The 12756-nt window shown below is 39.0% G+C and overlaps 2 protein-coding genes across 5 annotated transcripts in view; one reads left to right on the top strand and one right to left on the bottom strand.

Moving 5' to 3' along the window:
* The window catches only part of LOC306869193 (tRNA (uracil-5-)-methyltransferase homolog A-like), a 5247-nt gene extending 402 nt beyond the window's left edge, over window positions 1-4845 (top strand). The window contains exons 2-12 of the mRNA XM_079415841.1: window positions 286-914; window positions 1096-1204; window positions 1414-1595; window positions 2766-2880; window positions 3002-3117; window positions 3200-3311; window positions 3521-3643; window positions 3725-3800; window positions 3885-4001; window positions 4087-4183; window positions 4504-4845. Coding sequence (XP_079271967.1) covers window positions 286-914; window positions 1096-1204; window positions 1414-1595; window positions 2766-2880; window positions 3002-3117; window positions 3200-3311; window positions 3521-3643; window positions 3725-3800; window positions 3885-4001; window positions 4087-4183; window positions 4504-4660 — 1833 coding nt within the window. The 3' untranslated portion in view covers window positions 4661-4845. The remainder of the gene's footprint in view (window positions 1-285; window positions 915-1095; window positions 1205-1413; window positions 1596-2765; window positions 2881-3001; window positions 3118-3199; window positions 3312-3520; window positions 3644-3724; window positions 3801-3884; window positions 4002-4086; window positions 4184-4503) is intronic.
* Window positions 4840-12756, bottom strand: LOC306869192 (microprocessor complex subunit DGCR8-like). Of its 4 annotated transcripts, none has more exons than XM_079415840.1 (15): window positions 12633-12739; window positions 11088-12064; window positions 10603-10765; window positions 9548-9690; window positions 9118-9451; window positions 8829-9026; window positions 8640-8741; window positions 8179-8277; window positions 7965-8047; window positions 7763-7863; window positions 7531-7637; window positions 7290-7417; window positions 7060-7173; window positions 6829-6959; window positions 4840-6459 (listed from the first exon to the last, which is right to left on the bottom strand). In XM_079415840.1, exons 2-14 carry the CDS (start codon window positions 11763-11765, stop codon window positions 6876-6878), a joined length of 2334 nt encoding a protein of 777 aa, XP_079271966.1. In that variant the 5' UTR covers window positions 11766-12064; window positions 12633-12739; the 3' UTR covers window positions 4840-6459; window positions 6829-6875. The 4 variants fall into 4 exon arrangements, with proteins under 4 accessions (XP_079271966.1, XP_079271964.1, XP_079271963.1 ...); XM_079415839.1 differs by having other exon boundaries at window positions 4924-6459; window positions 11088-12073; XM_079415838.1 differs by having other exon boundaries at window positions 4840-6959; window positions 11088-12061; window positions 12633-12756.

The following is a 12756-nucleotide window of genomic DNA, read 5'->3' as shown; positions in this document are numbered from 1 at the left end:
TATTTGAGCCGTGTAGTGTCCATTCGTTGACAAACATGTCAGTTCACATTTTTTTATCTTAATTGTACATGCGAATGTGCGGTAACTGGTCACTATTACATTTGTTTTTTAATTGTCCTGATCTGTGGGAAATTAATTATTAAAGTAGATTTACACAATTACACCATGGCACATGGCAGAACACTGCTGAAACTGATTTACTGAAAATTAAGATCACCTATTTGAATCCAAAATTTAAAAAACATTTTAAAATCTAATAATATGTTCCTTTGGCTTTTGATGCAGGACAAAATGACAGATGTTGCTGTTGACAATCCAGCTGGTTCATTACCCAGCACAGAGAAGGAATCAGATGATGTAATAGAAGAGAAAAACCAAGAGAATCCACCAGCAACAGCAGCTGAAGGAGAGGGTGCAGCAGGTGGTGTGTACCGTTACATCAAAGGAGATCTCTTCACCTCGGAGATCTTTAAAGTTGAGATTCAAAACTTGCCCAAGTACATTGGCTTTAACGACCTGAAGAAGTTCCTCAACAAGCATGGGATCAATCCTCACAAAATCAAGCTGTTTAACAAGCAGATGTTTGCCTTTGTCACTTTTAAGAATCAGGAGGAAAGGGACAAGGCCATGAAGGCAGTGCATGGCATGCAGTGGAAGAGTAAAGTACTTAGTGTACGGCTGGCCAAGCCCAAAGCTGATCCCATTCTCAAGAAGAGGAAACAAGAGGAGGAAGCGGAAAGTGGACAGCCTGGTGCAAAACGTGCAGCTGGTAGCCAGGAGGGGGAGGAGGCTGAAGAAGAGCCTCTCAATATCCAGATTGCCAATGCTGTGACACCCTTGTGGAACGTGCCTTATGAAGAACAGCTGAAAAGGAAAGAGAAAGAAGTTGAAGGCGTTCTCCAGAAACTGACCAGGTATTTTCTGATGGATCCGGTGTCATGCATATGGCTTCCAGATGTTTCTTTTATAAATTGCAAAAATAGATAAATTACATGACATTGTCACATATAAAGTTCATACATGAGCTTCTAGTAGTAAAGCTGGTCTGTAAAGTTTTCCTTCAATATAACCAGCCTCCTTGATATTTTTTCTCAGAGAAATTGGCAACAACAACAAAGCCATGCTTCCCTGGTTGTTTGTTCAAAAAGAGAAGTACAACAAAATGTGCTGCCCACTCGAGGCCATACGACCATCACCTGTGCAGGTAAATCCTCTGTGCTCACATAAATTATTCTAATCACAGTCACACTTTAAATAAACTCACAAAATAAATATCGTAAAGTATGTGAAGGGTTGAATGAACATTTTGGGGGTTTGATGGATGCATGACAAATAGTTTGTTTAATACAGTCTGTGGAAATAGTATGATTGAATGTGATTTGTCATTGTCTAACAAAGAATTTGTCCTTGCAGACGAAGTACAGGAATAAGTGTGAGTTTGTGATTGGAGTGGGAGCAGATGGAGAGGATAAGACAGTGGGCTTTCGTTTAGGTAAGTATAAAGGAGGATCCTGTGCAGTAGTGAGTCCATCAGAAACCACCCATGTATCTTCTGAGGCCAAGAGGGTTGTGCAGGGCTTCCAGCAGTTCATCAGGTAAATTAAATAATTATTTTGTTAACTGTTGATTATGCCTAATGTGCATCCAAATCTAACCATATTTATGAAGTCAAATGAGTTTGTTTTTTTTTTATTCCAGGGGCAAATTATATGCCTGCATTACCCATCAGCCATTTTATAGGTGCATCTCAATAAATTAGAATGTCGTGGAAAAGTTCATTTATTTCAGTAATTCAACTCAAATTGTGAAACTCGTGTATTAAATAAATTCATTGCACACAGACTGAAGTAGTTTAAGTCTTTGGTTCTTTTAATTGTGATGATTTAGGCTCAACAAATTAGAATACTTCATAAGACCAATAAAAAAAAAAAATTAGTGAATTGTTGGCCTTCTGGAAAGTATGTTCATTTACTGTATATGTACTCAATACTTGGTAGGGGCTCCTTTTGCTTTAATTACTGCCTCAATTCGGCGTGGCATGGAGGTGATCAGTTTGTGGCACTGCTGAGGTGGTATGGAAGCCCAGGTTGCTTTGATAGCGGCCTTCAGGTCATCTGCATTGTTGGGTCTGGTGTCTCTCATCTTCCTCTTGACAATACCCCATAGATTCTCTATGGGGTTCAGGTCAGGCGAGTTTGCTGGCCAATCAAGCACAGTAACACCATGGTCCGCTTTTGTTACCTTTGGCAGTGTGGGCAGGTGCCAAGTCCTGCTGGAAAATGAAATCAGCATCTCCATAAAGCTTGTCAGAAGAAGGAAGCATGAAGTGCTCTAAAATTTCCTGTTCCACTCTGTAAACAGCCACACCTTTCAGTAAAGACCCTCTGTGACTTACACTCTTTGTGGAGGGCGTCAATGTTCGTCTTCTGGATCATTGCCAAGTCAGCAGTCTTCCCCATTATTGTGGTTTCAAAGAACAAGATTTGAAGGATTGTCATTAATTGCAACTCAAATGTAAATATTCTATTTAGTGATACTGATTTTTCACTTTCATGAGCTGTAAGGTCTAATCATACAAAATTAAAACAAAAAAACTTTTGAAATATTTTACTTTACATGCAATGAATCTAAAATATATGAAAGTTTCACTTTTTGAAATAACTTGCAAGAAAAAATGAACTTTTTCACAACATTCTAATTTGAGATGCACCTGTATATGTATTTTTTCTATTTATTAAATGATTTTGTATTGATATTCTGAACAGGACAACTCCATATGCAGTATACAGTCCAGAGACTTATGAGGGTCATTGGCGACAGCTAACAGTCCGAACAAGCAGGATAAAGCAAACCATGGCCATAGTTTTCTTCAATCCACAGGTAATAAGAGATTTACTCAGTGGTTATTTTTGTGTCCACTTTAAATGTTGGTTATGTATTTAGTAAACGGTGGAACTATTGTCACTGCTGCATGAAATATTTACTTGTTTAAACAACCTAGAAACTCCAAGAAGAAGAAATTGAGGAACTGAAACTAAACCTGCGTCAGTATTTTACTGAAGGAGAAGGAAAAGATAGTGCCATCACTTCATTGTATTTTGTGAGAATGGGACAAAGGTAAGACCCCAAAACCCTAAATGAAATTAATTTAGATTTTAGATGACTTTACACATTCTTTTATTAATCTGCGTCAACCCAGGACATCTGCGGGTACAGAGGACCTGCCATGTGAACACGTGACTGGAGAAGAATGGATTCACGAAGAGCTTCTCGGACTAAAATTCCGTATCTCTCCACACTCATTCTTTCAGGTGAACCTTCTGACAAATTAACTGTTATATAATTTCTTGAAAATTAATACTATGATTCTTGATAAGGCATCAGGCAGCTGATTCCTTTATGCCATCGTGTGTGTGATTCAGAATATTAGGTACAGGATAATAATACTGACCTTCAGTTTAAATGTCCTACATTAGTGCTATTGAAATGTTTATAATATTATGATTGTTGATACTGGCAGACGAACACCCCTGCTGCTGAGGTTCTGTACTCTGCTGTGGGTGAATGGGCACAGCTGGACCAGGACAGCACTGTGCTGGATGTGTGCTGTGGAACAGGAACCATCGGCATCTCGCTGGCAAAGGTGTGGCATTTGCTTCTAAAAATACACAAAAATATGAGTAATGAACAGTGCAGCAACAAAAACAATTCTGCGTGTTAACAGAGAGTGAAGAAGGTCATTGGCATAGAGTTGTGCCAGGAGGCAGTGGAAGACGCTAAGGCTAACGCTGAAGCTAATGGTAGGCCAGAATGGCATTATCATTGCCTTGTTTTTCTCTCTCCATCTCCCAAGAAATACTCACACTTCAAATGTACATTTTCAGGCTTGACCAATGTGGAATTCCACTGTGGAAAGGCTGAAGATGTGTTACCCACTGTTCTTAATGCTGTTGTGTCCCCCAACGTCACAGCAATCGTTGATCCTCCGAGAGCAGGGCTACGTACGTACAGTACTCCCGAGCGTTACTTTTGACTTGCAGGCATGGTGTTTTAAGTTCTCTGCTCAAATATTCTCACTCTTACCAGATTCCAAAGTTATTCTAGCAATTAGAAGAGCAGAGCATCTGAAGAGACTCATCTACATCGCCTGCAATGCCAAAGCAGCTATGAACAATTTTAATGAGTAAGTTTATTTTATGTTTCAATTGAACAATGATTTACACATCAATTTCAGGATAGCAACATCCAAACTATTGTGAATTGATTGCATTTTGATGGGCATTACATCAGAATGGTGGTGGTTTGAGTGAAAAGTTTAAATGTGCGACAGAAATGCATGACATCAACCAAAAGGGAAATCAGAGGCTTATTATATTTTGATAAGAGTATGAAGACAAACAAAAAAAAAAACACCATGGTAAAGCATTTCAGTTTGACTTTCCTCTGAAAATACAAAATATTCCCTATCAACTTTATTCTAAAACGTATATTTATGTATTGAAGTCTCTGCAGAGCTGTTTCTAACCGTGTGCGAGGAGCCCCTTTCCGTCCAGTGAGAGCTATGGCTGTTGACCTCTTCCCCCAGACCATGCACTGTGAAACCATCCTGCTGTTTGAAAGAGTGGACTACAGCTCTGACACTCAGACCACAGAAACTTGAGGCTCTGTTATCTTCATCTATCATGCCAGCACGGCTGTCTCTCTTCCATTTAAACAGAGTGAAATTCAAATGTTCACTTTTTCTTAAGTTCAACTGACTTGATCGAAGTGCTCAAACCATTACCACATTTTTGTATAGGTTTCTTTTTTCTCTTTTGTTTGCATTAAAAACAGCACAAGACAGTTTCTGGTCAATTTATTTGCATAAACAAAGCACTGTGTATCAGCGATCATGTTACATTAAAATAATTTTTTTTTTTTTTTAGGCAGCTTTACTTGCAGCTAAATTATCCCTTCAATGATAGCGACTAAAAAGCTTGTATTTCTTCACACAACTATTACACACTTAGCAAGACTGACAGGACAAGTCGTACACTCCAGACCTTTATTGGGAAAGCATATTCCCCAAGCACTTTTAGTATGGCAGCAGCCTTGTGCTCATGGAAAACAGGAAAGTGCCTTCACAAACGCAGTGAACATTCAGAAGCACACAAACTAAAATACTAAACTCAATGACAGTGCACAGCAGTTTTTTAGTCGCTGTCCCAAGAAAACCTGATTTCCCCCTTTCACTCAGTGTGTTAAACAGATTTCCTGTCAGACCTTCCTGTCATATGTTAAGACCAGAACCCCCCCCCATTAGTTTGAGGGGAAGTGGTGGTTTTCTTCAAACAGGGACCATATTTTAATGCAGGGACCATATTTTAACCAGCAGTTATTGCATTTTTTTTATATATTTTGTTCCATATATTTATATATTTAATAGATATGCAGCAATATTCTATAAAATGCATAAATGTAAAGCTTTGGTTCACAATGTTTTTCAAGCTATTGAATATATTGACATGGTCTGATTTTTCTTCGAGGTATGGAGTTACCACCTTTGATTTTAGGTAGACTGCCTTATGAAATGAGTTTCAAACTATTTAATACACCACCGTGACAACATCTGAGCAAAATGTGCACACAGTCACCCACCGCAGCAAATGACCACAAAACCATACAGAAAAATTTAAGACAAAAAAAAAAAGCACATGCGTAGAAGGCATTTTTTCCCTAAATATCAATGCAAGAAAGCAAGCATCACTCCACAGCAAATACATAATGTATAACATCACGAATGCAGACTCAAGTGAGGCGTTTCCCTTTTGAAACAAGGTACCATCAATACAAGAGGAAAAACTAAGGCAGCATTTACCATTTTTTTCTTACTGAAAATTGCCAACCAGTCTCTAATGCAAGAGTTTGATTACATCAAAGCATAACAAAATGTAACAAAAAAAAAAAGATAGCTTAACTAGCACGCACTAGCATCCTATCTCCCTGATGTCTTGTTCCTCTACAAACTACAGTACCTCAAACACTTGTGCTTTCTCTGCAGTGCTTTCTGAATAAGTAGAGCAACTGGTCACATCACTGCTTAATTAAAACAAAAACACAAAGGTTGTTCATTCCACACAAGCAAATAATTCCAACATAAGTGCATTTCTTAACAGCAGTTGGAAGTGTGCACATGAAATGCTTTAGAAATACAACATTTAAATTCTTCACATGCCAATAAGAACTAGACATGGCCACTGAAGAAAACCAACACACTTTATAAGCCATTACAAACCCTATTTTCCATATAAAAGATCACGTGCACTGAATGAACAACTCTGCATGCCACAAAAGCAGACATAAAAGGAACAAATTCCTGTAAAATAACAGGCATATATAGTCAAACGCAACAGTTATGAGTACCAAGATACAGTCCTTCTCTGAAATCTGTGGTTCCACAGTAAATATGAAATGAATTTGCTGTTTAAGAAGGGAAAAAGCAACATTTTATTAACATGTAAAAAGCCACAAACTTAAAAGCATCTGTAATACTTCACATACATAATTTGTATGATTCCCCTTAATATATAGGCATATTATTGTCAACAGCCATCATTATATTTGTGCACTTTCAGGTGCAGAAGTGCATCTGGAGGTATTTAATGCTCACTCTACCTTCCCTTAGTGCATGTATACGACTCTTACCGAACCCATACATTATGGGCAATAATTGGATTGGGAATAGAGCTCAAAAATCTGATAAAAATGTAACTAGTATTGCCATTTTGCACTGCAAAGTAATGCATAAGTCAGTAATGGTACGATGACCTTTTGTTATAGAACTATTACCATTGGTCAGTGCTATGTGCTATCACAACATGCTGGACGAAGGTTTGCTAGACGTCAACAGTACACAGAGGTTCACTGCCAGGTTGAGCGGACTCCATTATAGTCATCTTCGGCTTCTTTCTTGCCTCCTCCTGAAAATAAATAAATTAAACAAATGTTTTTAATCTTTAGCCAAATCCATTTAACTGAAGTGCAAGATTTGTCTGAAAGGGGTCATATTTGCAGCTGTACCCTTTCTCGAGCCAGCTTCATCATCTCTTCTCTTAGTTTGTTGAGGATGTGAAGATTTGGCTTGTTCTTTTTGGCATACTGCTGAAGCTCAATCACGCTCTTATCAGAGTTCTCCTGAAGACGACAAGAATTCAACATCTTCTCAATCACACAAACAAAAAGAAACATTCCTCTCATATTTAATTTCTTAAAATGCAGATTATGTTGTTTCGACAAAAGACAGCGCCAACCTTCTTGACCATCTTGCTGTTTTCTCTGCCGTACATGCGCAGCAGTGAGCCCCAGTTCTTCACGTGAGGATGAAGCATCTGAAGAATCTTCTGAGATGCCAGCTGCTTTCCAACCCTCTTATTTTTACCTGCAGTCAACAAGAGCAGTATTAGGTATGTGGCTTGAGATTAACCTGCAGAGTGGACCAACATTTATAATTTATGAAGTGTGACATTGTGAAATGCTCTGAATGATACTCACACCAGCCGCGTACAGTGTGCTTGCCACATGTCATCACGTATTCACTCTTCTGGTTCTTTCCTGGAATCACCTCAAACTTGATGCTGGTGTCACCCATGCCATGGTTTCTATAGAACAGACGACAGCAGATCTACAGTTGCTTTTCAATCAGACATGACATTTCAAGGACCCATGGTTAGATTAACATGTATTTCCTGTAATACAGAGTGACAGACTCTCTATCGCGACATACCTCTTAAGGCACTCATGAAGGATCTGATATGGTGAGAGTAAACCTGCTTTGTTGGTCAGCTCATACACCCTTGAATCTTCAATATTGATATGATTAAAATACTGTGGGATTGGAGAAGGAAATAAACATCCATAAATACAACAAAGAACAAAACTCTGATCAAAGATAAAAATCAGTCATTTCACTCAAAGAAGAGCAGTACCTCCAGTTCATCTCCCTCTATAGGCTTCTCCTCAGACGTCTGCTTCACAAAGTCAGGAATAAGGATCTCCAGTGTTGCTCGAGCTGTCAGAAAGAAAATGACAGTATAAATGCTTATATTCCCCAATAAAATGTTTAGAGCAATCTATTCATGAAACACATTCTTGCTAAGGTAAAGGACTTGGATGAAGATGGGGGGTGGGTGGGGGTGGTACCAGCTTTATTCTTGGCAAGTTTTTTACTACTTGCTGTTCCTGTGCCATATGTAACACCGTCTATAATGACTGAGGCGCCGAAGGGTTCACTTGGGTTTTCTGGGCAAACAAAACAATATTATTACACAAAAAGAGAGAAAAAAAAAAAAACACACACACGGAAAGTAAAATCATTATGCCACAACAGGCCATGTATTATTAAAGCTATTTTATCATGGTTAGAAAGCCTTATCAAGCCCAAAATGTCTTTAACCAAACCATTCAGCATAGCCTTTAGTGGTTTATTGCTTTCACAACAGCATTATAACATTTTTAGTATATCGATAAAAATCACAACCCATTTTTCTGCCAAGCGAGCTCATTAGCACAACTGTAAATGATACTGCAGATATGTACTCTGTACACAAATAACTCAACACACGTGCTTATTTTTGGCCATTTTTTCACAGCTTCAAACTTACCACATTCAAAAAAGTTGTAAACTGGTCGTACTTTGAGCACTCTTTGCATATACTCGTGCAAAATGCACACTTCTGATTTCCCGTTGGGGTTGATGACAAACTCTGAAATATAAATATGGTCAGTCTTGTTAAAACAGCACGTGTTGTGTACTTCTCAATTCACTAATGCAATAACTCATAGACAAGTACCTTTCTTTGTGGGGGCGTCTTGTACAGACAGTGTGATGAGCTTCTGATTGGCTGGGAGGATGGGCCTCTCAGACTCTGCCTGCTTCCTCTTCATGTCCCTGTTGAACTGTCTGCGCTCAGCCCATGTGCGAAACTTCTTAACTGTCACTTGCTCAAAATCAAAGCACTTCTCTAGGTAGCTTCTAAACTCCTCAATGTCTGGTATACAAGTCACGAGAAGAGAGAGTTTACAAACCATGTGGATTTTAAACAGTGATTCATAAGAGAGTGTGAAACTTCATCCTCTTACCAACAGACTCATCCTTGCACACCTCCACCTTGGCTTTGACCTGGCCCAGCGCTCCATGTGCAGTATCATTGGCTTGGCTCTCCTTCACCTCTGCAGATCCTCCTGGCTCCATGAGGTCAAGATCTGGATCTTCTGATGTTGGTCTGCCGGTCGGCTCTTCTGTGGCAGTAGAGTCAGGTTCATCGACTCTCTCCAATGGGACGCCCTCCTCACCAGATTTCACTGGAGACACCTCTGCAGTCGGAGTCACCTCTCCATTCTGTTCCCTTTCTTCTTGTTCCTTTATTTTCTTATAGTGCAAGCAAGGAATGCTACTGGTTGGTGGGTCATGTTTCTGGGGGGGAATGAGTAGAATAAAGGGATGAGGTGCATGAGAATGCAGAGCACCCAATTTGTAAATACAATTATCTTAGGGGAGCCAACCATTTACCCTAATGCTTCCCGTTCCAAGAAAGTAAGGTCTAGACCAGGTGACAACTCTGGTTTCCCGGTGGAGGTAGACTGGAATGCCAGAGTTATGGAATGTCATGATCCACCCATCGGGTAATGGCTCAGTTGGTGGACGCCCACGACCTTAAAAATAAATAAAAACTAGTCAGATCAATAATAATAACCACCAAAAAACTACAGTCACCTAGAATCATATGTAGGTTTTTATCTTGTTTGAATCAGTGTTATTGTTAACAAAATTTTAAATGAAAACATTAATGGAACCAACATAAAATAAAAAATAAAAAAAAGCCTACAAATTACTTTAAGTCTGATTCTGAATATACACTACTGTTGAAAAGTCAGAAATAAATCACATTCACCAAGAATGCATTAAACTGATAAAACAAAATGACAGTTGAGACTTTCACATGGTTACAAAAGTGTTGTTTCAAATAAATGCTAAACTTTTGAACTATTCAATAAAGCATCCTGGGAAATGTATAATTTTCCACAAAAATATGAAGCAAGTGTTCAACACTGACAAGAATTTTTTCCTAAGCACCAAATAAGTATATTAGAATGATTACTTAACTAGAATAACTAACTCATAAATAACTAGAATTTCACTTTTATTTAATTTTATAAATATACAAAAAAAAAAGTTAAACATTATAAAAACAAAGTTACTTTAAATATTAATATCAAATAATTACTGAAGTAATTAAACAGCTTTGGTGCGTATAAACAAACACCAATTTTACAGACTTGAATACAATGTGTATTTACGTTTCAAATTTTATAAACATATTTTACAATTGGTTTAAAATACTTTGGCAGCACACACACACACACAAAAGTGAAATCCACAGAAAACTCTAATAACCTTGGGGTTGGAAAACACATATCGTCTTTGTGTAGTTGCAATAATGTAATCTCCCATTCTAATAATAATCTATAATTTATCTTAAACTTTAAAAGTTAACAGTGTAGCAACAGTGTTTAAAACTTCCAACCAAACTTTCTATGAGTTAACCAAGAGTTTCTGAGGCTCACTCTTAAGAACAGTCTTAATTTTGGTCATCATGGGCTGAACTCCGGCCTCCCCTTCTGAATGGTGATCACTGTCTCCAGCACACTTGTCTTCAGCCAGACGCCTCTTCTTAGGCATGGGCATGCCTTTCTCCAGCAGGGCATCTACATCATTGTCAAATTCCTCCTGGAAGAATAGGTGGGTTAATAACTGGCAGCCACTGACACGTCATCAACTAAATGTACATCAAGATTTGAAGCAAGCCCATTTTGTGAGCTGTAATTCAAATTCTCTTCAAATTGACCACCTTGTTACAATCCAGGATCCTTCCTGATGAATAAAAGACACGCACTCTATCTGTGGTAGATGCATATTTCAGGAGATGCTTTGATTGATGGCATTTACAGGTTTAGACGGCAATAATATTATCTTTAACCAAATAATGTTTCAATTTGAACAAATAAAATGGTCAAAATCAAAGGAGGCAAAATAAGACCATGCATTTTACCTCATAGGAGTAATTCAGGTCCTCCTCGTGCTCCTGCTGAACTATCGTCTGAGACCTGAAACCACTCGGCTCCCCATCTTCCACTTCCAGAAAGTTCTCGCTGAAATCTTCCAGGTCGTCCAACACGGCAAACTCAACCTTGTTCTCCTGTTCTGTCTCCAGTTCTTCACTGTTTCTAACTAACCCTAAGGAACCAGTGCTCATGGTCGAGCTGCCTGGCTCTAAAGATTCATGCAATTCACCATTCAGTCCCTCTAGGCTCTGCCCTTCATCTCTAACCTGCCCCAAACGAGTGTATAACACCTTCCTGTCTTTGCTCTTACTGCTGTCTGAGAAACTGACACGGATCTTTACATCTCTGAGGAGTTTGAGATCAGGTAAGAACTTGCTAACTGGGGGAGCATGGCGAGCGGTTCTAGGGCACATGGCCATTTGGTCAGGGCTACCTGATGGGTGACTGCTAACAGACAATGTGCGCTTGTTGAAGTTCAGCTGTTCATCCCTGTCCACTGCTGGGGTGTGTTGATGTCCATCACTACCAGAGCTAACGTCCATTTCCTCTGCGTCACTGGACGTTTGCAGGGGAGGTGGTGGAGGTGCTTTACTGTAATCATTCCCTGCCAATACTGCGTCTGGTGGCTCCAATGGGAGGGGAGGTAAAATCTCATTCACATCCATGTTTAATTTCTTAAAAAGTACTATATTAAAAACTATACGAGAATGCAAGTGGGAAGAGATCTGCCTAATTTAGCTAAAAAAATAAAATAAATGCAGCCCCTAATACATGCATGAGTACATTACACAGCTCTAGACAATATTCATGTACATGGTTGAATATGCTAAGCTGACTACATTGTTCTTTTCATTAATGTAGACAGCTTTTTAGAAATCACTGTCTCAATTATTGGAAATCACAATGCATTCAGCTTAAACGTTGCCCACATCTAAGCACTGTCCATCCTGGGGGGTCAGATCTTCTGCCAGTGCTGAAAGAAAGAGAAAAAGAAAAATCAAGAGGCATTCAAAGAGCACTACAGAACCGGATCTAAATGGTCAAACTCGCACTTTTTCCCCCCAAAACAATGTTTACCTCACAACGTAGGCCTATGCCCCAGAAAGCAGTAACACAATTGATTCACAATTGTTCGTTTGCATGTCGAGATTAAAAATTGGGTGTTGCTAAATAAATAGGTCAGCAAATAAACACAGTATTTGTAGTGTATTATAACGAACCATAAGCCCTAAAGGCCTTTGCTAATTGGTCGGCTAAGAGAACCGGAAGGCAATGTGGTTAACGTTACATTTCATCACGCAGATATTAAAAACTGCAATTTTGTGTCTCACAACTGTTTTTTAAACAATTACGTGAGCGCTTTCTTGTGTGTTTAGGAAAAACTGATCCATGCCTCGATTATTTCGCCCGCGTTAGCCGTAATAAGGAGCCGTGTGCGGCAACCAAACCTTTTCAACCCAACCATGCGTTAACTAAATGTCGAAAGCAATACACATCACAGCAGTTTCTGCACACTATCCTCTTTTACTCACCTACTACACAAATTCTCTACTGAAGACCGCATGCAATCAAAGGATTTGTCCGTTTATGTGTTTCAGATGTCCGTCTGCTCTCTCCGCCATCTTCACCGCAGAGCAGCAGAGGATCTGAATGAAC

The sequence above is a fragment of the Barbus barbus genome (assembly GCF_936440315.1).
Source record: "Barbus barbus genome assembly, chromosome: 5".
NCBI lineage: Eukaryota > Metazoa > Chordata > Actinopteri > Cypriniformes > Cyprinidae > Barbus > Barbus barbus.
Note: the sequence above shows the minus strand (reverse complement) of the source record. Positions and strands in the feature narration are given on the sequence as shown.